The sequence below is a fragment of the Pseudophryne corroboree genome, chromosome 4, assembly GCF_028390025.1.
Source record: "Pseudophryne corroboree isolate aPseCor3 chromosome 4, aPseCor3.hap2, whole genome shotgun sequence".
Taxonomy (NCBI): domain Eukaryota; kingdom Metazoa; phylum Chordata; class Amphibia; order Anura; family Myobatrachidae; genus Pseudophryne; species Pseudophryne corroboree.
The window spans coordinates 946,403,432-946,428,651 of record NC_086447.1 but is presented as its reverse complement, the minus strand read 5'-3'; the positions used below and the strand labels follow the sequence as shown (position 1 = coordinate 946,428,651).

The following is a 25,220-nucleotide window of genomic DNA, read 5'->3' as shown; positions in this document are numbered from 1 at the left end:
CTATAAATATATAGGAACAACCCTATAGAAGAGTTGTCTCCCTTATAGCAGCTTAATATATCAAAAAACGCCAAAAAAGTGCCCCCCCCTCTCTGTTTTACCCTGTTTCTGTAGTGCAGTGCAGGGGAGAGTCCTGGGAGCCTTCCTCGCAGCGGAGCTGAGCAGGAAAATGGCGCTGTGTGCTGAGGAGATAGGCCCCGCCCCCTATTTCGGCGGGCTCTTCTCCGGTGTTTGTGAGACCTGGCAGGGGTTAAATACATCCATATAGCCCCAGGGGCTATATGTGATGTATTTTTTAGCCAGAACAAGATATTCTCATTGCTGCCCAGGGCGCCCCCCGCAGCGCCCTGCACCCTCCGTGACCGCTGGTGTGAAGTGTGTGACAACAATGGCGCACAGCTGCAGTGCTGTGCGCTACCTCATGAAGACTGAAAAGTCTTCTGCCGCCGGTTTCTGGACCTCTTCACTTTTCGGCATCTGCAAGGGGGTCGGCGGCGCGGCTCCGGGACCGGACTCCATGGCTGGGCCTGTGTTCGATCCCTCTGGAGCTAATGGTGTCCAGTAGCCTAAGAAGCCAATCCATCCTGCACGCAGGTGAGTTCACTTCTTCTCCCCTAAGTCCCTCGTTGCAGTGAGCCTGTTGCCAGCAGGACTCACTGTAAAATAAAAAACCTAAAAACTTTTTCTAAGCAGCTCTTTAGGAGAGCCACCTAGATTGCACCCTGCTCGGACGGGCACAAAAACCTAACTGAGGCTTGGAGGAGGGTCATAGGGGGAGGAGCCAGTGCACACCACCTGATCCTAAAGCTTTATTTTTGTGCCCTGTCTCCTGCGGAGCCGCTAATCCCCATGGTCCTGACGGAGTCCCCAGCATCCACTAGGACGTCAGAGAAAGATAGATTAGTACACCCTTAATGTAATAGATAGATTAGTACACCCTTAATGTAATAGATAGATTAGTACACCCATACATGTAATAGATAGATTAGTACACCCTTAATGTAATAGATAGATTAGTACACCCTTAATGTAATAGATAGATTAGTACACCCTTAATGTAATAGATAGATTAGTACACCCATACATGTAATAGATAGATTAGTACACCCTTAATGTAACAGATAGATTAGTACACCCTTAATGTAATAGATAGATTAGTACACCCATACATGTAATAGATAGATTAGTACACCCTTAATGTAATAGATAGATTAGTACACCCTTAATGTAATAGATAGATTAGTACACCCTTAATGTAATAGATAGATTAGTACACCCTTAATGTAATAGATAGATTAGTACACCCTTAATGTAATAGATTAGTACACCCATACATGTAATAGATAGATTAGTACACTCTTAATGTAATAGATAGATTAGTACACCCTTAATGTAATAGATAGATTAGTACACTCTTAATGTAATAGATAGATTAGTACACCCTTAATGTAATAGATTAGTACACCCATACATGTAATAGATAGATTAGTACACTCTTAATGTAATAGATAGATTAGTACACCCTTAATGTAATAGATAGATTAGTACACCCTTAATGTAATAGATAGATTAGTACACCCTTAATGTAATAGATAGATTAGTACACCCTTAATGTAATAGATAGATTAGTACACCTATACATGTAATAGATAGATTAGTACACTCTTAATGTAATAGATAGATTAGTACACCCTTAATGTAATAGATAGATATTCTCCCCGTACTTGCGTGGGTTTCCTCCGGGTGCTTCGGTTTCCTCCCACAATCCAAAAATATCCTGATAGGTTAACTGGCTAAAAGGGGCGATTTATCAGAGTTGCAGAAAGGGATGATTATCGGCTTTCGTGGACAAGGGTGGCGGTATTTCTGACAGCGCAGTTTGTGATCTGTCCGCGTGTTGGTGCGGTGAAGGTGTATCGTGACTGGACAAATGACCCCATTGCGAATAACTGACGTGGAAACTGCGGAGCAGCACGTGCCAGTGATGTGAGAGGTAAATGTCAGCTACGAAGGTACATAGGGGACAACCGACCCGCTACAGTGGAGCAGCCCACCATCACAAAGAACCTGGGGGCGACCAGACGTGTGTCTAACATGACAGATCAGCCGTCTCGCTGCTGTCTGTGCTGCACACAGCGGTTACTCCGGCTACTAGCTGGTGCTCATAATCATGTGACTCCACCGTGTAGGCAGGGACTGATGGCCAAATATTCTCTGTACAGCGCTGCAGAATATGTGTGCGCTATATAAATAACTGGTAATAAATAAATGAGTGATATCATTTTAGGACCAGTAGAAGATGAGAAAAGTTTCCCTCACATGTAATGATGCAGCAAGAGACATAAAAAAAGAGAAGGGGAGAAAAGGCCTCAGGCCGGGAATTAATGAAGGGGGTGAATGCAGTGGGCCGGGAACTAATGAAGGGGGTGAATGCAGTGGGCCGGGAACTAATGAAGGGGGTGAATGCAGTGGGCCGGGAACTAATGAAGGGGGTGAATGCAATGGGCTGGGAACTAATGAAGTGGGTGAATGCAGTGGGCCGGGAACTAATGAAGGGGGTGAATGCAGTGGGCCGGGAACTAATGAAGGGGGTGAATGCAGTGGGATGCAAACTAATGAAGTGGGTGAATGCAGTGGGCCAGGAACTAATGAAGGGGGTGAATGCAGTGAACCGGGAATTAATAAAGAGGATGAATGCAATGGGCCTGAAACTAATGAAGGGGGTGAATGCAGTGGGCCAGGAACTAATGAAGGGGGTGAATGCAGTGGGCCAGGAACTAATGAAGGGGGTGAATGCAGTGGGCCGGGAACTAATGAAGGGGGTGAATGCAGTGGGCCGGGAACTAATGAAGGGGGTGAATGCAGTGGGCCGGGAACTAATGAAGGGGGTGAATGCAGTGGGCCGGGAACTAATGAAGGGGGTGAATGCAGTGGGCCGGGAACTAATGAAGGGGGTGAATGCAGTGGGCCGGGAACTAATGAAGGGGGTGAATTCAGTGGGCCGGGAACTAATGAAGGGGGTAAATGCAGTGGGCCGGGAACTAATGAAGGGGGTGAATGCAGTGGGCCGGGAACTAATGAAGGGGGTGAATGCAGTGGGCCGGGAACTAATGAAGGGGGTGAATGCAGTGGGCCGGGAATTAATGATGAGGGTGAATGCAGTGGGCCGGGAACTAATGAAGGGGGTGAATGCAGTGGGCCGGGAACTAATGAAGGGGGTGAATGCAGTGGGCCGGGAACTAATGAAGGGGGTGAATGCAAACTAATGAAGGGGGTGAATGCAGTGGGATGCAAACTAATGAAGGGGGTGAATGCAGTGGGATGCAAACTAATGAAGGGGGTGAATGCAGTGGGACGGGAACTAATGAAGGGGGTGAATGCAGTGGGCCGGGAATTAATGATGAGGGTGAATGCAGTGGAGCGGGAACAAATGAAGGGGGTGAATGCAGTGGGCCGGGAACTAATGAAGGGGGTGAATTCAGTGGGCCGGGAACTAATGAAGGGGGTGAATGCAGTGGGACGCGGACTAATGAAGGGGGTGAATGCAGTGGGACGCGGACTAATGAAGGGGGTGAATGCAGTGGGACGCGGATTAATGAAGGGGGTGAATGCAGTGGTCCGGGAACTAATGAAGGGGGTGAATGCAGTGGGCCAGGAACTAATGAAGGGGGTGAATGCAGTGGGCCGGGAACTAATGAAGGTGGTGAATGCAGTGGGCCAGGAACTAATGAAGGAGGTGAATGCAGTGGGCAGGGAACTAATGAAGGAGGTGAATGCAGTGGGCTGGGAACTAATGAAGGGGGTGAATGCAGTGGGCCGGGAGCTAATGAAGGAGGTGAATGCAGTGGGCTGGGAACTTATGAAGGGGGTGAATGCAGTGGGCCGGGAACTAATGAAGGAGGTGAATGCAGTGGGCCGGGAACTAATGAAGGGGGTGAATGATGTGAGCCGGGAAGTAATGAAGAAGGTGAATGCAGTGGGCTGGGAACTAATGAAGGGGGTGAAGGATGTGAGCCGGGAACTAATGAAGGAGGTGAATCCAGTGGGCTGGGAACTAATGAAGGGGGTGAATGATGTGAGCCGGGAACTAATGAAGGGGGTGAATGATGTGAGCCGGGAACTAATGAAGGAGGTGAATGCAGTGGGCTGGGAACTAATGAAGGGGGTGAATGATGTGAGCCGGGAAGTAATGAAGAAGGTGAATGCAGTGAGCTGGGAACTAATGAAGGGGGTGAATGCAGTGGGCCGGGAAGTAATGAAAGGGGGTGAATGCAGTGGGTCAGGAACTAATGAAGGGGGTGAATGCAGTGGGTCGGGAACTAATGAAGGGGGTGAATGCAGTGGGTCGGGAACTAATGAAGGGGGTTAATGCAGTGGGCCGGGAATTAATGAAGGAGGTGAATGCAGTGGGCCGGGAACTAATGAAGGAGGTGAATGCAGTGGGTTGGAAACTAATGAAGGGGGTGAATGCAGTGGGCTGGGAACTAATGAAGGGGGTGAATGCAGTGGGCTGGGAACTTATGAAGGAGGTGAATGCAGTGGGCCGGGAACTAATGAAGGGGGTGAATGCAGTGGGCCGGGACTAATGAAGGGGGTGAATGCAATGGGCCGGGAACTAATGAAGGGGGTGAATGATGTGAGCCGGGAAGTAATGAAGGAGGTGAATGCAGTGGGCTGGGAACTAATGAAGGAGGTGAATGATGTGAGCCGGGAACTAATGAAGGGGGTGAATGCAGTGGGCTGGGAACTAATGAAGGGGGTGAATGATGTGAGCCGGGAACTAATGAAGGGGGTGAATGCAGTGGGCCGGGAACTAATGAAGGGGGTGAATGATGTGAGCCGGGAAGTAATGAAGGGGGTGAATGCAATGGGCCGGGAACTAATGAAGGGGGTGAATGCAGTGGGCTGGGAACTAATGAAGGGGGTGAATGATGTGAGCCGGGAACTAATGAAGGAGGTGAATGCAGTGGGCTGGGAACTAATGAAGGAGGTGAATGCAGTGGGTTGGAAACTAATGAAGGGGGTGAATGCAGTGGGCTGGGAACTAATGAAGGGGGTGAATGCAGTGGGCTGGGAACTTATGAAGGAGGTGAATGCAGTGGGCCGGGAACTAATGAAGGGGGTGAATGCAGTGGGCCGGGACTAATGAAGGGGGTGAATGCAATGGGCCGGGAACTAATGAAGGGGGTGAATGATGTGAGCCGGGAAGTAATGAAGGAGGTGAATGCAGTGGGCCGGGAACTAATGAAGGGGGTGAATGATGTGAGCCGGGAAGTAATGAAGGAGGTGAATGCAGTGGGCTGGGAACTAATGAAGGAGGTGAATGATGTGAGCCGGGAACTAATGAAGGGGGTGAATGCAGTGGGCTGGGAACTAATGAAGGGGGTGAATGATGTGAGCCGGGAACTAATGAAGGGGGTGAATGCAGTGGGCCGGGAACTAATGAAGGGGGTGAATGATGTGAGCCGGGAAGTAATGAAGGGGGTGAATGCAATGGGCCGGGAACTAATGAAGGGGGTGAATGCAGTGGGCTGGGAACTAATGAAGGGGGTGAATGATGTGAGCCGGGAACTAATGAAGGAGGTGAATGCAGTGGGCCGGGAACTAATGAAGGGGGTGAATGATGTGAGCCGGGAAGTAATGAAGGGGGTGAATGCAGTGGGCTGGGAACTAATGAAGGGGGTGAATGATGTGAGCCGGGAAGTAATGAAGGGGGTGAATGCAGTGGGCTGGGAACTAATGAAGGGGGTGAATGATGTGAGCCGGGAAGTAATGAAGGGGGTGAATGCAGTGGGCTGGGAACTAATGAAGGGGGTGAATGTAGTGGGCCGGGAACTAATGAAGGGGGTGAATGTAGTGGGCCGGGAACTAATGAAGGAGGTGAATGCAGTGGGCTGGGAACTAATGAAGGGGGTGAATGCAGTGGGCTGGGAACTAATGAAGGGGGTGAATGTAGTGGGCCGGGAACTAATGAAGGGGGTGAATGATGTGAGCCGGGAACTAATGAAGAAGGTGAATGCAGTGGGCTGGGAACTAATGAAGGGGGTGAATGATGTGAGCCGGGAAGTAATGAAGGGGGTGAATGCAGTGGGCCTTTACCTAAGAAACGGGGATGAGGTGTTTTGGGAACCTAACCAGGGACTCCATACTTTATCAGACGATTTGGCAGAATGGTTATTATGTTAGTCACATCTTCCATCTTATGGATATAACAAATTCAGGAGAGAACAGACGGAGGGAACGCACTTTCCAGGCTATATGGCATGTCATGGCGGAGATAATATGGCGAAGGGGAAAAATACAGCGTTTAGGGTCATAAGAGACAGAAACATTAAGGACTTGTCAGATGAAATGAGAAGTTTGGAGCTGTAGAAATGTGAATACATGAGGGGGTTATATTGGCCTGGAAGAGCAGATGATGGCTACATGTCAGAGAGACACCCAAGTACTTACTTTATTGTTTATGCCAAGAGAATGGAAATGAGGTCTGCAGAAAGTTAATGGGCGGAGGTATATAGAAATCAGCGCACCCGTCTTCCTGGCATTTATCTTGTAGCCTGAATGTTTAAAGATCAGTTCTCGGAGAGGAGGGGCTGTAGGACTTGGGGCGGATTAGTGAGAGGGGAGGTAGTCTATTTACCGCCTGTCGGGATCCTGGCGGTCAGGAAACAGACGCCGGAATCCCGACACCAGCTGAAATACTGGCGGTCAGAGTCCTGAGCACTGGCTGCTTACCCATTCTTGGGTGGTGGTCCACGCCACCACCTGGAGGGGAATAAAAACCTGTGGCGACCGAGGGTTGCCACCGGGCTCGAAGCGTAGTGAGGGTACACGCTGCGCTCGCCGATGGGATCCCGACCACGGGGATCTCATACTGATCCCAGTGAGAGACATTAGGACATCATCCATGTAAAGTATTGCCATCAAGGGCTCCATAACTGGAGCAAAAATTAGGGTACTGTTGGCAATTCCAAATCTAGAAGAGGTGACACGATTGACAGAAACCCTGTAGGTGAACAATTATCACATTTACCAGAAAGCTCACCTGTTGGCTGAGGACCCGGCATACATCGCTCTCCTCCTCGTGGTCTACATACTTGGTCATTTCTACATAAAAGGCAAGTGGATCATGCCAGGGTGTTTCTGATAGAATATGAAGTGAGATAAGAAGCAATTGGCCCATCTAGTCTGCACTAAACACACATACACGCACACTTACACACATACACGCACACTTACACACATACACGCACACTTACACACATACATGCACACTTACACACATACATGCACACTTACACACATACATGCACACTTACACACATACACGCACACTTACACACATACATGCACACATACACGCACACTTACACACATACACGCACACTTACATGCACACTTACACACATACACGCACATTTACACACATACATGCACACTACACACATACACGCACACTACACACTTACACGCACTTACATGCACACTTACACGCACACTAACACACATACACGCACACTTACACACATACACGCACACTTACACACATACACGCACACTTACATACATACACGCACATTTACACACATACACGCACACTACACACATACACGCACACTTACACACATACTTACACGCACACTAACACACATACACGCACACTTACACACATACACGCACACTTACACACATACACGCACACTTACATGCACACTTACACACATACACGCACACTTACACACATACATGCACACTTACACACATACACGCACACTTACACACATACACGCACACTTACACACATACATGCACACTTACATGCACACTTACACACATACACGCACACTTACACACATACACGCACACTTACACACATACATGCACACTTAAACACATACACGCACACTTACACACACACTTACACACATACACGCACACTTACACACACACACACACACACTTACACACATACACGCACACTTACATGCACACTTACACACATACACGCACACTTACACACATACACGCACACTTAAACACATACACGCACACTTACATGCACACTTACACACATACACGCACACTTACATGCACACTTACACACATACACGCACACTTACACACATACACGCACACTTACACACATACAAGCACACTTACACACATACATGCACACTTACACACATACACGCACACTTACACACATGCACGCACACTTACACACATACACGCACACTTACACACATACATGCACACTTACACACATACACGCACACTTACACACATACACGCACACTTACACACACGGGTTACATTTTGTCACAGTTACGGCCTTGTGTTGGGAATGAAAGCCCTGACCTCAGTGCTGTGAATTAGTAACCATTACACCATCCGTATTCCCCCCAAGAGACTGAACAATGCCGTGATCAGCAGCTCTCTGGGGAGGGAGAAAGGCTGGATGACGTGATTCTATGAATAGGGCAAGGGGGCATATGCTCGGTCACCTCATTCTGCCCCCACCCCTCTGCTCTTCTCCCCCTCCAGCTCTGTCCTGCCCCATTACACTCTGATTTACTGGTCACTTTGGTGAAAGTGCCCGGCATCACAAGCGAGCTCTGTGTCCATATATATGTCTGAGAATAAACTGAACACTGATTAAAATAACCATGAGTGGAAGCTAAAATATAAAAATACCCATTTATTACCTTTAAATCTCGATGCACGATACACTTCTGATGACAATACTGCACTGCCGACACGATCTATACAGGAGAGAGAGACGGGTTAGCCATTGCAAAAACAGCACTTTAGTATCTCTAACATTGCTGCAATATAACATGATGGATCAATGGGGGGTGATTCAGACCCGATCGCTGTGTGCGCCTTCACCCAGCGGGCGATCAGCAATAGACTGCACATGCGGATACACCGCAATGCGCAAGCGCGTCAGCCAACAACAGGCATCAACGGTCAGCGACAAGATGGTGACAAAAGTTAATACGCTCAGACATTCACAAGGTGAGAGACAGGAAGAGGACGTTGTGGGTGGTAACGGACCATTTCCTGGGAGTGTCAGGGAGAACGCAGGCGTTCCCAAGCGTTGTCAGGGCGGCTGTGTGACATCAGCTCCGGCCCCGATCAGCCTGTTCTCATCGCACTGGAGGAATAAGTCCTGGGCTGCGCACACACTGGTAAGAAATCAATGATGTGAGGTGCGAAACGGATTTGCAGCGGTCCGCTGAGGAATATCTTAGCTGCTCGGCGTATACATGCGATCGCACACTTGCACGGTGAATATACACACCCCATGAGCGGCGACTATCTGAACGAAGCACAACAAATATAGCAGCCCAGCGATCAGGTCTGGATCACCCCCAATGTATGATCTGCTGCTGAAAGCTCATTATGGATCTATATGCTGCAGTGACGTCATTAGAGGGTCATCCATAGTCCGGCCCTCTGGGAAATGGAGTAATAGTGTAACCAGCGCATCAATTCTGTTCCAAACATGGATCAAAATGTCATAGACATAAAACGCCTCTGTCGTATGAAGAGCGGAGGCAGCCATTTTGTGGGCGGTACCAATGGTCATGAGACGGAAGGGCAGTGGACTCACTAGAAACCAGAAACATCAACAACACTTTGACTTTGCAGCCTATTGACTTATTATATTCTGGTTTCAATCCCCCCACCCTTACCCCCCCTTCAATACAAAGCAAAAATAAGAATTTACTTACCGATAATTCTATTTCTCGTAGTCCGTAGTGGATGCTGGGAACTCCGTAAGGACCATGGGGAATAGCGGCTCCGCAGGAGACTGGGCACAAAAGTAAAGCTTTAGGACTACCTGGTGTGCACTGGCTCCTCCCCCTATGACCCTCCTCCAAGCCTCAGTTAGGATACTGTGCCCGGACGAGCGTACACAATAAGGAAGGATTTTGAATCCCGGGTAAGACTCATACCAGCCACACCAATCACACCGTATAACTTGTGATCTGAACCCAGTTAACAGTATGATAACAGAGGAGCCTCTAGAAAAGATGGCTCACAACAACAATAACCCGATTTAGTTAACAATAACTATGTACAAGTATTGCAGACAATCCGCACTTGGGATGGGCGCCCAGCATCCACTACGGACTACGAGAAATAGAATTATCGGTAAGTAAATTCTTATTGTCTCTGACGTCCTAGTGGATGCTGGGAACTCCGTAAGGACCATGGGGATTATACCAAAGCTCCCAAACGGGCGGGAGAGTGCGGATGACTCTGCAGCACCGAATGAGAGAACTCCAGGTCCTCCTCAGCCAGGGTATCAAATTTGTAGAATTTAGCAAACGTGTTTGCCCCTGACCAAGTAGCTGCTCGGCAAAGTTGTAAAGCCGAGACCCCTCGGGCAGCCGCCCAAGATGAGCCCACTTTCCGTGTGGAATGGGCTTTTACAGATTTTGGCTGTGGCAGGCCTGCCACAGAATGTGCAAGCTGAATTGTACTACAAATCCAACGAGCAATAGTCTGCTTAGAAGCAGGAGTACCCAGCTTGTTGGGTGCATACAGGATAAACAGCGAGTCAGATTTTCTGACTCCAGCCGTCCTGGAAACATATATTTTCAGGGCCCTGACAACGTCTAGCAACTTGGAGTCCTCCAAGTCCCTAGTAGCCGCAGGCACCACAATAGGTTGGCTCAGGTGAAACGCTGAAACCACCTTAGGGAGAAACCGAGGACGAGTCCTCAATTCCGCCCTGTCCGTATGGAAAATCAGATAAGGGCTTTTACAGAATAAAGCCGCCAATTCTGACACGCGCCTGGCCCAGGCCAGGGCCAACATCTTAAAGTGGTTCAAACCAATGTGACTTTTGGAACCCAAAAACTACATTGAGATCCCAAGGTGCCACTGGAGGCACAAAAGGAGGCTGTATATGCAGTACCCCTTTTACAAACGTCTGCACTTCAGGGACTGAAGCTAGTTCTTTCTGGAAGAAAATAGACAGGGCCGAAATTTTAACCTTAATGGACCCCAATTTCAGGCCCATAGACACTCCTGTTTGTAGGAAATGTAGGAATCGACCCAGTTGAAATTCCTCCGTCGGGCCTTACTGGCCTCGCACCACGCAACATATTTTCGCCAAATGCGGTGATAATGTTTTGCGGTTACATCCTTCTTGGCTTTGATCAGGATAGGGATGACTTCATCCGGAATGCCTTTTTCCTTCAGGATCCGGCGTTCAACCGCCATGCCGTCAAACGCAGCCGCGGTAAGTCTTGGAACAGACAGGGTCCCTGCTGGAGCAGGTCCCTTCTTAGAGGTAGAGGCCACGGATCCTCCGTGAGCCTCTCCTGAAGTTCCGGGTACCAAGTCCTTCTTGGCCAATCCGGAGCCACGAATATAGTGCTTACTCCTCTCCATCTTATAATTCTCAGTACCTTGGGTATGAGAGTGTCAAAGTCAGAAAAAAATGTCTCAATGCACGTTGCCATATTTGCACCGCACACTGGTCCGCGCTGCGCGTGCGTACGCTCTCCCGTGGAGGCGCATACCCGCAATAGCGTGCACTCGCAGGCGCGGTATGCGTATTTACGGTAGAGTTTATGTAGTCGTAGCGTGCGACTCATTCGTTACAAATGTTCACAATTAATGTAGTTTATAGATCATGGTCCCTTTGATAGATTCTGAAAGTTTGGTTAAAATACAATGTCCCAGAGCTGAGGAATCCCTCTTTGTATCGTACGAAGGGTCTAACAGGAATCATACAGCAGTGTTTGGTACCCATCGGAAGAGTATTTAAGTAGTAATATTCCGGTGTTGGTTTGGAGCGTATTAATCGCTCGTGCGAATAGTTATGGACATAAGAAGTTTATGTCCATTTCTATCATTTACACATACTCAGGTATGCGGCGGGAAACCCAGTTTCCCACCCACCTGAGCTGTTGGAAATCGTCACAGCCCACCTGTATGAATCACCCTATGACCTTTTGTTATGATGCAGGGCCGAATTCCTTCGGCCAATGGACAATGGGATTGTAGGACCAGGAGATTGCATTGTGTGTGGGGCATAAATAGGCAGGCCGACCACATCCAGCTCTCACTCTCTCATCAACGGTTATCTGCTGATAGCCGGGAGCTGGATATCGAGGCGCAGGCGATCATACCCTTTGTGCGTAAGTTTCTCTCCGTAATCATTGTCTTTCTGTGAGCCAATTTCTCTCATCTCATCTCTCTCTCTCTCTCTCTCTCTCTCTCTGTTCTGTTCTCTCATATCTCCCCTAGACTAGGCTAGTATTGTATTGTATTAGATAGTATTGTATTGTATTGCATTTAGGTCAGTGTAGTATTGTCTTTTTGTATTTATTGTTTAGTTCTGTGGTTAGGAAGTCTCTGTTATATTGTAGTGTATCATTTGTACTGTTATCCCCTTTTACAAGTATATTAGATATAATACAGTTAATAGGCTTTGGAACCTAAACCAGCATCTGTGTATTTCCTATAGTGTTAAGTGTTCACTTGAGCGTCGGTGACGCTCAAGCAGCTTTGTAGTTAGTCAGGTTACACAAGGTTGCACTTACACCCTGTACTCACATTAAGGTATTCAGTGTATTTCATTGGTATAAGGTTTTATCATAAAGGTATAGTGTTGTGAGCGTCTGCATCGCTGGTGACCTCCTCGTGGTCTCAAGCGCACGCTACGCTACAGCGAATCATTCCCCTAGTCATAGCCAATAACGTGTCCTGTGATCACTGGGCCGTGAGCGAACGTGACGCTTGAGCGTCTCGCTTACTGCTGAGCGATCGTTACGCAAATAGCGTACCATTACGGTACTTCTTAAGTAAACAGCGTACAGTGTTCTTAGACTTCATAAAGGGTTGTTATACGACAAAGGAATTTAGCATTGTCAATTGGGGGCTCGTCCTATACTTCTCACATCTGCACTAGGTAGATCAGCAGACATTATCCCCCAGCAAAGGGTGGGAGATTGTCTCATAGTGCTGGCGGGATAAGCGTCTGCTTCGCTTAGATAAAGAGTGCTGAAGGAATCCGGGAACCGGAAGTAAGAACAAAACGCTTGTGTTTTTTTAAAACTGTTTATTTTTCTTTTGTCTTGCGTACGCACGCATATATCTGCATTTCTGTTTCATTTTCGTATATCACTATTCCTGTTTGCCAATTTTATAGTTGATAGAAAGTGCTAAAAAGAGATTTGCTGTTATTTCATAGTAGAGGTGATAGTTAAAGTATAGAACAAACACACGGTTTGCCTGAGATACAAGGCAGTCAGTGTGGATTGCGGTAGATGATCAGGGATCATTTACATTGATAAAAATAGAAATTGTGTTACGGTGGATCTTTATATTGCGTACACGTGTCGCTAACAAAGACTAGCGTACGCAATCCAAAGGCAGACGCACGCAGCGTTCATTACGCAACGTAGCGTCCGGTTACGCCCACGTAGCTCAAGCTGTGATAAAGTGAAGTAACGCAAAGGCGATAATTAACGCACAGCGGTAGATAACGCGACGCGGTAAATAACGCAAATCTATTTTTGAAAAAATCTGAAATTTAGTTTAACAGATCCTGCTCCTAATTGGTAACACTTTTGGCCTAAAGACAATTTCTGCGCAGAAATAGATATAGAAACAAAAGTGTACATGTGTTGAGTGAGTGTGTTTTGTATACAAAAGTTTATATAACTTTAAGGTGGAACCAAAAGGAAAGCCGGGTACTCGTCAAGGGACATACGTGTAAGTGACATATACGGTGGCTAGGGAGGCATCCCTGGTTAAATAATATTTGAGCATTAGAGTATAGCGGACCGTAAGGTAACAAGACCAGGAGGTCATAAGGTAACAGACCAGGAGGTCATAAGGTAACAGACCAGGAGGTCATAAGGTAACAGGTAAAATAGAAAAAGAGGTCCGCTATAAAAGTCCAGTGGCACAACGCCTGGGGTGTTGGTGCAGAACCCATATAGGCCATACAAGCTCTTGCTGAAGGAATCGCGGCCGGAAACATCGATTCCATTGATCTTTCAGTACATGACAAGTAGTGCTCGTGTACTGAACGATTGGACCGCACGTAATTGTGTGCAGTAGTTAGTAATCTGACCTAATACCATTAGAGTAAAGTGGTCACAAACGCTATTTGTACATTCTGACGTGATTTGTGTAATTTTTTATTTTTGGAAGGGAAGTTCGCTGGTCACTCAGGAACTATCCAACAACCGATACTTGCTGGGGAACGCGCCCCAGTAAATAAAGGTTCACAGGGGCCCTAGGTTGGGTACAGCAGCTCTGGTTACAGTGATTGCAGTACTGGCCAACGTGGGCGAGAAGTAAGTGGGGTACTTGATAAACCACCACCGCCGGCCTGCCCAAGGACATCTTGGTTTGTTTGTAAGGGTTCGCTGAAAACCTTGAGATAAAGATCCAAGGAGGAATAAGCAACGCCTGCAGATTATGGGGGCCATTTGTTCAGGTAGGGGGCGATCAACCTCGGTTCGGGTTGATTCAGAGAACCGACCAGTTGGGTCGGCACGATATGTAATGTGTGAAAAATACGGTAGTCACACAGAGGTTTTATGTGATGAATGGGAGAGAATGACTGTACAAGACAGGGACAAATTCCCAAGAATAGGTAGCTTCAGTCCAGAAGTGTTACAAAATTTAAGGAGGAGGATATGTCTCGTAAAATCAACAAAGAGACGAATTCAACATCATGATTGTTTACAGTTATGGCACCAGGAAGGTGAGATACAGAGAGGTTTGGCTCTGGCGGCAGGATCTGGGGCAGTCAGGAAGTTGATTGCCACAGCTCCTCCTCCACCATACATTGCAGGAGAGAAGTTGATTACGGAGAGAAACGCACTGGGTTGTAAAACACAAACTCTTAGTAACACTGTAAATGTTAATGATGTTAACCAAATAACTCATGCAAGTATTAACCCGTGCAAGATGTACCCTGTTTTGAACCTTCCTCAGGAGTGTGATCAAGAAGACGATTCAGCAACAATTTCAGCTCTCTCTCTTGCAGCCACCATAGCAGAGACCACAGTAGGCACAGCGACACCCACGAGATTAGTGAAAGCCCCTAGCGGAGGGATAGGTGAGGTCGTGTCAACGGGTAAGTACGGCACCATGCACTACACTGAAACAATTGTACCACAACAAGCAGTAGAATCTACACAGGAAGAGGCTGTTAGAATTGCTCCTGTAAGGGTAATAGCAGTTCCCAATGGAAAAACAGATGTGTCTGGAGCCACTCCCATAAGGAACATTGCCATGTACACTCCATTTTCCCGAATGGAATTAAGAACAATAGTGTCCGAATTTCCTGACCCCAGGAAGGATTTAGTTGCTAGCCAAAAATACATCAGGGATTTAGGTAACACTGTAGAACCCAACAACAAGGATTGGCAGATACTGCTAAGAGCTTGTTTACCTTCCAATGTTGACGCAACTCAATTTTTAGCTGATTGTGCATTGGATAAAGATGTACCGCTTACAGACGTGTACAACAAGGATAATGTAAAAAGGATAAATTTACAGCTAAAAGAGTATTTCCCAGCCGTTGTTAAATGGAATAAAATATTTTCCATTAAGCAAAAAGAGTCCGAAACGGCAATAGAATATTTTCACCGGGCACTATTAGAAATGGCAAAGTACACTGGTATAGAAGACATAAAGACCAACCCAAACCATCGGGAAGTAGCAGTATCTGTACTGATGGATGGTTTAAAGGAAACATTAAAGACTAGGGTTCAGACCACGCAACCATGCTGGCGAGGTCTGTCAGTGTCCGGCTTGAGAGAGGCTGCTATTGATCACGACAGAAACATCACTAGGCACAGAGAGTCGCAAAGTGATAAGTTGATGTCCGTAAGTATACAGGCACTGACCACAAGGCAGCCTGCGTATGTACCACCGAATCCTGTGGGTAAGGCAAGTGTAATAACATGTTTTTCTTGTAACAGACCGGGACACTTTGCACGAGAATGTAGAACAAAGAATGTACAAAGATCTTTTCAACCCCCTAGACAACAACACAACACACGACATTGGGAGCAGGGTCCACAGAGGCGGAGTTTTGAGCCACATACAGGGGAAACAAAAAGATATCCCCCGAACAGAGATTGGCATGCCTCTGGTAGTTCCCAGCTAACTCCCCCACAAGTAGTTGCTGCCAATGGGATTCGGGGAGGTCAGCATACCCAATAGGGGTGTGGCCATACCTGTAATCTGCAGCCAGTTAAGTTGATTGCCAGTCTTGGAAGCGAACCAGAGATTGCAATCAATGTGGCTGGTAAAACTTTAAACTTTCTTGTAGACACAGGGGCGGCCAAGTCAGTGATAAATTCGACAGTGGGCATGAGAACCACTGGTAGGACAATTCCAGCCATGGGAGTAACAGGAGTAGTCCAGCACTACCCTGTTAGCAAACCAGCCGAGATTACAATAGGGCCTTTGCATACCAAGCATTCCTTTTTGCTGGCTGCATCTGCACCAACTAATCTCCTGGGAAGAGACTTACTATGTAAAATGGGTTGCGTCATTTATTGTACTCCTGAAGGTGTATTCTTGGACATTCCTGAGAATCACGCTCAGGAAGTACGAGACATGTTAGACTCCCCATCAAAATTAATGTCACATTCCATTATGACAAATAGGAATCCATCCCAAGTAGAAGAGATGACATCTCAGATACCAGAGTCACTTTGGACAAAAGATGGACAGGACACTGGATTAATGGCAAACGTAGCTCCAGTAGTTGTACAAGTAAAAGATGGTAGGATAGCTCCAAAAATCCCACAGTATCCTCTGAAGCCAGAGGTGGAGTTAGGAGTTTTCCCAGTAATAGAGCGCTTGCTACAACAGGGCATTCTAGTAAGAACGTCCAGCACAGCAAATAGTCCCATCTTCCCTGTTAAAAAGAGTGGGGGGAGGGGTTACAGGCTAGTGCAAGATCTAAGGGGGATTAACAAAATAGTTGAGAGTCAGTTCCCCGTAGTGCCTAATCCAGCTGTCATCCTAATGCAAATTCCTCCCACTGCCGAATTTTTCACTGTTATTGACCTCTGCTCCGCTTTCTTTTTGGTACCTCTGCACCCTGACAGCCAATATTTGTTTGCATTCACATACAGAGGAGTCCAATACACGTGGACTCGATTACCCCAAGGTTTCATAGACAGTCCAAGTATATTTTCTCAGGCTTTGCATGATTGTTTACAGTCTTTCCAACCGGAGAGTGGATCAGTGTTGATACAGTACGTGGATGATCTACTACTGTGTTCTGATTCATTGGAAGCTTCCCTGAAGGATACGAAACAGCTCCTGTTTCATCTTTCAGACACAGGTCACAAGGTTTCCAAAGACAAGTTGCAATTATGCCAAGCTAAGGTAAAATATTTGGGACACTGTCTAACACAAGGACTGAGACACCTGACCGCTGATAGAATCCAAGCCATTAGAGACATGACACTGCCACAAACCCAACAACAGATCAGGACGTTTCTAGGAATGTGTGGGTATTGCCGTAATTGGATCCCAGGGTTTTCCATATTGGCGCTACCTCTGCAGGAAATGGTCTCTTCAAACAAACCTGATCGGATTTCGCATACAGACGAATCCGAAACAGCATTTGAGAGACTCAAACAGTGTCTAACGCAGGCACCAGCACTAGGTATGCCAGACTATGGGAAACCCTTTGAACTATACGGAACAGAAAGTGCTGGGTGCGCAGCAGGTGTACTAACCCAAAAACACGGTGACGCCAGCAGGCCAATTGCATACTACAGCGCTCAGCTAGATACGGTAGCGCGATCCCTCCCCACATGCTTGCGTAGCGTTGCGGCGATAGCATTGCTAGTAACAAAAAGCGAAGATGTCGTGCTAGGCCACAACCTCACAATCCATACACCGCATGCGGTATCTGCCTTATTGAATTCTGCCCAAACCAGACACGTCTCATCAGCAAGGTTTACGAGATGGGAATTGGCATTAATGGCCCCAGTTAACATCACCATAAGAAGATGCAGTGCATTAAACCCTGCAACATTTCTCCCAGGTGTGCCTGGTCAGACACAAAGGGTGGAAGGTGAGAGTGATGGGGAAGGAGGATTTAATGCAAAGGAAGATACACATGATTGTATGGAATATTTGACCCAAAATTTTACCGCAAGGCCTGACATCAGTGACAATCCACTGGAAGATGCAGAACTCACGTTCTACACGGACGGTAGTTGTCACAGACAGTCAGACTCGGGAGACTTGTGTACTGGATACGCAGTCGTAGATGACCAAGACACCATAGAAGCGGAACCGCTAGGCCCACCTCACTCAGCCCAGGTTGCTGAACTGGTCGCCCTAACCAGAGCATGTGAATTGGCTAAGGGTAAGTCTGCCAATATCTACACCGATTCTAGATACGCGTTCGGGGTAGTACATGATTTCGGAGCGCTATGGCGTCTCAGAAATTTCATGACAGCAGCTGGTACACCGATAGCGCATGCAGCTCACATAAAAAGGCTTCTAACAGCGATACAGGAACCCGACAGAGTGGCTGTTATCAAATGTAAAGCACATACATATAGCCAAGACCCAGTATCCCTTGGTAACAGCCGAGCAGACGAAGCCGCAAAGCTTGCAGCTGCTACCCCCACACGGACAAACACCACACAGTTGATGGTATTTAATACCATCAACACACAGAAGTTGTGTGAGATGCAGAATTTGTGTTCCACACAGGAAAGAGCAGTCTGGAAGGCAAAGGGATATGGCCAGGAGTCCTCAGGGCTCTGGACGGATGGACATGGTAAACCAGTGGCCCCCAGGGCATACCTTCCATGTCTGGCTGAAGCAGCTCACGGGCTGACTCATCTAGGCAAGGAGGGGATGTGCAAATTGGTAAGAGCATACTGGTGCGCCCCAGGATTCTCCTCTCATGCGGGTAAAAGAGCAATGTCATGCCTTACCTGTCTGAGAAAGAATATTGGAAAAGCAATACCTACAGAACCATCCCATATCCCACCTGCCGGCGGCCCTTTCCAGGTAATACAAATTGACTTCATTCAATTACCCCCATGTCGAAATTTGAAATATGTACTTGTTTGTATAGATGTTTTCTCGAATTGGGTCGAAGCTTTTCCAGCAGCTACAAATACCGCTATGTTTACAGCTAAGAAAATTGTGCAGGAATTTGTATGTAGATATGGTATCCCTAGAATCATTGAAAGTGATAGGGGTACCCATTTTACAGGTGATGTCTTTCAAGGAATGTGTAAATTGATGGGTATTGATAGCAAGCTGCACACTCCGTACCGTCCACAGGCGAGTGCGAAGGTCGAAAGAGTGAACAGCACTATTAAAAATAAATTGAGTAAAGTAATGGCAGAGACAGGATTGACGTGGCCAGAAGCTTTACCCATTGTTTTGTATAGCATCAGAACCACTCCCAGGTCCCCTCTTAACCTGTCCCCTTTTGAAATTCTGTTTGGTCGACAACCGCATGTCATGATTAACCCTCAGGATGATTTGAAATGTAACAATGAAGTAACTGTAAAGTACTTGATTAACATGAGTAAACAGTTGAGGAATCAAAATGATAATCTGAAGTTGGTGATTCCTGATTTACCAGATAGTAATTGTCATGACATTGAACCTGGGGATTATGTAATGATACGAAATTTTCTACGCTCAGGTTGTCTTATTGATAGATGGGAAGGACCATACCAGGTCTTATTGACCAGCACCACAGCATTGAAGGTTGCTGAGAGAGAGACTTGGGTCCATTCATCCCACTGCAAGAAGGTTGCTGATCCCGAGAAGTCCCGTGATAAGGAACAGACGGTAGAGGTTGTATCACTGGAGTGTCTGTTCCAGGAGGACTGAGGCGGCACCTGAGCCTTGAAGATCGAAAGCAGCTGTCGACTCCCCTCTCCCTTTTATTGTTTTTTTCCACTTCCCATCCCCTCTCCTTTAAAATTTCTTTTTCCCCCTTCTCATTCTTTTCTATTTCCTCCTCAAAGATGGACTTGCCCCAAGAGACTGTGATCCGGATTTTGATGTTAACCATGATGTTGACCAGAGCAGTCTGTTCCGGCGAGAGTACCATAGAGGTCGAGAGAGGTTCTGGAATGGGTTCCGATTATGATGATGGAGGCGTAGTTTTCCAAGATCAACCAAACCAACAAGCAAAGGCGAGTATCAGAAAACGATCCGATAGAAGAAATTGTGATGGATTGTTAGCTGAAGAAAATTGTATCTGTAGGCTCTGTGATAATCTGGTTGAAGATGGATGCATAAAGAAATGCCAATCTAGTTTTAATATCCATATGGACCGGCATCCATTGAGTGACTATCACTCCTTAGTGGGTAACGTGTTAAACCAAACAGATTGTTGGGTATGCTCTCAAGTACCTCAGGGTCACAGCAAATCAGGGCTAGTACCATTTCCTTTAACGTTAGGGGAGGTACTTGAGCTAAGTGGTGGGAGACCGGTGGATCGGAGGTTTAACATCTCCAGCCCTCCTAGTTTGAAGCTCCACCAATACCATGTGGATAGGTCCCTCATATGTTTTAACATCTCCAATCCCAGAAAACCGGGAAATTGGGAAGTGTCATGGAGCAACCTTACCATGACCTTTTCACACAGAGCAGATAGAATGCCTACAGATACAGAGCTCGTACGCCATATAGCCAGTAGAGGAAAATCTTTTCGGTATCGATATACCTTAGGAAATAGGATTACTAGAGTTGGAGAGGTATCACCAGGATACTGTGCACATATCGTACAAACCGATACGTGCATTAGGCAGATGGAAGAATTAGGGTCAGGAGATTTCACCTGGAAGGTTTGTAACATGGTCATGTCCTTCTCCGTCCCTTATGTTCTCCCCGATGACGCATATTTCATATGCGGGAGAAAGGCGTACAAGTGGCTTGCCCCAAACTCTGAAGGATTGTGTTATATTGGAAAAGTATTGCCTGAAGTGATGACTGTTACACATGACAAAATGAAGGACATACACCGTGGTGCCCAAGCTCCTTATACTCACACTCATTACGAGCACCGAGTTAAAAGACAACTGTCAGAAAGGTTAGAGCATCCGGCCTCTGATCTTATCCATGAATCCACCGGGATTCAGGTTCTGGTAGCGTTAGATTTCACTCGCACCGCTCGAGGTGTGATGAATTATAGATACATTTCCGCACTCGCCAATTTGTTAGATAATATCACTGAAATGTATGATGACACGTTTAGATACACTGGAAGAGAACTTCAAGCTTACAAAACAGAACTAGTTCAGCATAGGATGGTTCTTAATTATCTTACAGCAGTAACAGGCGGATATTGTGTTACATTGGCAACACAGTACGGCATAAAGTGTTGCACGTATATCACAAATAGCACCGAGGATCCAGTAGAGGTCATAGACCAAAAGATGGACAATATTCTCCAATTGAAGTGGGAATTTCGTCGAAAACACAATCTCACCCTTGCTGCTGTAGGTAATGAGCTGACTGGTTGGGTGTCATGGTTGAACCCGCGAAATTGGTTCTCCGGTTTAGGAGACTGGGCTCAAGGAGTCATAATGGATGTTGGAAAGTTTCTCCTATGTATCTTGGGTGTTGTTATATCGATTGGATTGATATTTAGATGCGGGCAGGCTTTAATGAGGTGCAAACAAAGTACAAAAGTGATGAGCTTGAGGAGTGAGGAAACCGTAATTAACCTGGATTTGATTTATGACCCAATGATAGAAACCAGAATGTGATGAAAATGCGATTATACGGTCCGTTTCTTTCACCTGTTTTTCTGCTTTTCTCCAAGATACAAAGACCCCCTTGGACGAGGAAGTTGACGAGACGCTATACAGACAACAGACAAGCACCAAAGAAGAAGATTTGACAACTTTAAATATGGACACTTGATGAACTTTGCCATGGATCCCCAGTTTCCCTAGTATTTTTAAACTCACGCTAGCCCAACATTTTTGTAAATCTGATGGCACTGACAAAGCTTGTTGCTCATGCCTAAGGAGCAAAACAGCGCAAAGAAGACGACTCTCAACAGATACCGAACACAACTTCAACAACAGATGTACATTTCCCTGACATAGAATATCATTGCATTTTTCGTAAGTGTTCTTTATCTTCATCTCTACAACCCTCAGGTAACGACACACATAGACGATAGGGAATACAGGCACAGATATCAGCAACCACATACCTCCCCCATTCATGTATCATCAACTAAAATGTGCATCCCCATTTTGTTACAACCACAGCCGAAATGAGCTCGGTAGAGTTTGACAGCCCATCCACAGACCTGTACCACAGGATAAGAAGGAATTCAAATGTATACTTCGCAATACCTCGAAGCTAGATTTACCACACGTACGGCACGATGATACATGACCCTCCAAACATGGACTCATACACACATGCTTCTACTTTCTCACTAGGTCATACCCTCTTCACACCTACTCCACTCTTCTCCCCTACCCAACCATGGAAATCAATTAACCCCTGACTTACATTTTTCTCCTTAAATGTTTTGTGGCAGTTATTATTGACTGCCAAAGGGTGGACTGTCAAAGTCAGAAAAAAATGTCTCAATGCACGTTGCCATATTTGCACCGCACACTGGTCCGCGCTGCGCGTGCGTACGCTCTCCCGTGGAGGCGCATACCCGCAATAGCGTGCACTCGCAGGCGCGGTATGCGTATTTACGGTAGAGTTTATGTAGTCGTAGCGTGCGACTCATTCGTTACAAATGTTCACAATTAATGTAGTTTATAGATCATGGTCCCTTTGATAGATTCTGAAAGTTTGGTTAAAATACAATGTCCCAGAGCTGAGGAATCCCTCTTTGTATCGTACGAAGGGTCTAACAGGAATCATACAGCAGTGTTTGGTACCCATCGGAAGAGTATTTAAGTAGTAATATTCCGGTGTTGGTTTGGAGCGTATTAATCGCTCGTGCGAATAGTTATGGACATAAGAAGTTTATGTCCATTTCTATCATTTACACATACTCAGGTATGCGGCGGGAAACCCAGTTTCCCACCCACCTGAGCTGTTGGAAATCGTCACAGCCCACCTGTATGAATCACCCTATGACCTTTTGTTATGATGCAGGGCCGAATTCCTTCGGCCAATGGACAATGGGATTGTAGGACCAGGAGATTGCATTGTGTGTGGGGCATAAATAGGCAGGCCGACCACATCCAGCTCTCACTCTCTCATCAACGGTTATCTGCTGATAGCCGGGAGCTGGATATCGAGGCGCAGGCGATCATACCCTTTGTGCGTAAGTTTCTCTCCGTAATCATTGTCTTTCTGTGAGCCAATTTCTCTCATCTCATCTCTCTCTCTCTCTCTCTCTCTGTTCTGTTCTCTCATATCTCCCCTAGACTAGGCTAGTATTGTATTGTATTAGATAGTATTGTATTGTATTGCATTTAGGTCAGTGTAGTATTGTCTTTTTGTATTTATTGTTTAGTTCTGTGGTTAGGAAGTCTCTGTTATATTGTAGTGTATCATTTGTACTGTTATCCCCTTTTACAAGTATATTAGATATAATACAGTTAATAGGCTTTGGAACCTAAACCAGCATCTGTGTATTTCCTATAGTGTTAAGTGTTCACTTGAGCGTCGGTGACGCTCAAGCAGCTTTGTAGTTAGTCAGGTTACACAAGGTTGCACTTACACCCTGTACTCACATTAAGGTATTCAGTGTATTTCATTGGTATAAGGTTTTATCATAAAGGTATAGTGTTGTGAGCGTCTGCATCGCTGGTGACCTCCTCGTGGTCTCGAGCGCACGCTACGCTACAGCGAATCATTCCCCTAGTCATAGCCAATAACGTGTCCTGTGATCACTGGGCCGTGAGCGAACGTGACGCTTGAGCGTCTCGCTTACTGCTGAGCGATCGTTACGCAAATAGCGTACCATTACGGTACTTCTTAAGTAAACAGCGTACAGTGTTCTTAGACTTCATAAAGGGTTGTTATACGACAAAGGAATTTAGCATTGTCAAGAGGCAGAGGAGGGAACACATACACTGACTGGTACACCCACGGTGTTACCAGAGCGTCTACAGCTATTGCCTGAGGGTCCCTTGACCTGGCGCAATACCTGTCGAGTTTTTTGATGAGGCGGGACGCCATCATGTCCACCTTTGGTTTTTCCAACGGTTTATAATCATGTGGAAGACTTCTGGGTGAAGTCCCCATTCTCCCGGGTGGAGGTCGTGTCTGCTGAGGAAGTCTGCTTCCCAGTTGTCCACTCCCGGAATGAATACTGCTGACAGTGCTATCACATGATTTTCCGCCCAGCGAAGAATCCTTGCAGCTTCTGCCATTGACTGCTTCTTGTGCCACCCTGTCTGTTTACGTGGGTGACTGCCGTGATGTTGTCCGACTGGATCAACCCGGCTGACCTTGAAGCAGAGGTCTTGCTAAGCTTAGAGCATTGTAAATGGCTCTTAGTACCAGGATATTTATGTGAAGTGATGTCTCCAGGCTTGACCATAAGCCCTGGAAAATTCTTCCCTGTGTGACTGCTCCCCAGCCTCGCAGGCTGGCATCCGTGGTCACCAGGACCCAGTCCTGAATGCCGAATCGGCGGCCCTCTAGAAGATGAGCACTCTGCAACCACCACAGGAGGGACACCCTTGTCCTTGGTGACCGGGTTATCCGCTGATGCATCTGAAGATGCAACCCCGACCATTTGTCCAGCAGGTCCCACTGGAAAGTTCTTGCGTGGAATCTGCCGAATGGGCTTGCTTCGTAGGAAGCCACCATTTTTCCCAGAACCCTTGTGCATTGATGCACTGAGACTTGGCTCGGTTTTAGGAGGTTCCTGACTAGCTCGGATAACTCCCTGGCTTTCTCCTCCGGGAGAAACACCTTTTTCTGGACTGTGTCCAGAATCATCCCTAGGAACAGAAGACGAGTCGTCGGAACCAGCTGCGATTTTGGAATATTGAGAATCCAACCGTGCTGTCGCAACACTACCTGAGATAGTGCTACATCGACCTCCAACTGTTCCCTGGATCTTACCCTTATCAGGAGATCGTCCAAGTAAGGGATAACTAAAACTCCCTTCCTTCGAATGAGTATCATCATTTCGGCCATTACCTTGGTAAAGACCCGGGGTGCCGTGGACCATCCAACGGCAGCGTCTGAAACTGATAGTGACAGTTCTGTACCACAAACCTGAG

General features: G+C 46.7%; 1 protein-coding gene across 1 annotated transcript in view; it reads right to left on the bottom strand.

The window, feature by feature from the left end:
• Positions 1-25,220, bottom strand: part of MARK1 (microtubule affinity regulating kinase 1) — a 721,120-nt gene that overhangs the window by 249,326 nt on the left and 446,574 nt on the right. Inside the window, exon 6 of the mRNA XM_063919434.1 lies at positions 8,706-8,762. Coding sequence (XP_063775504.1) covers positions 8,706-8,762 — 57 coding nt within the window. The remainder of the gene's footprint in view (positions 1-8,705; positions 8,763-25,220) is intronic.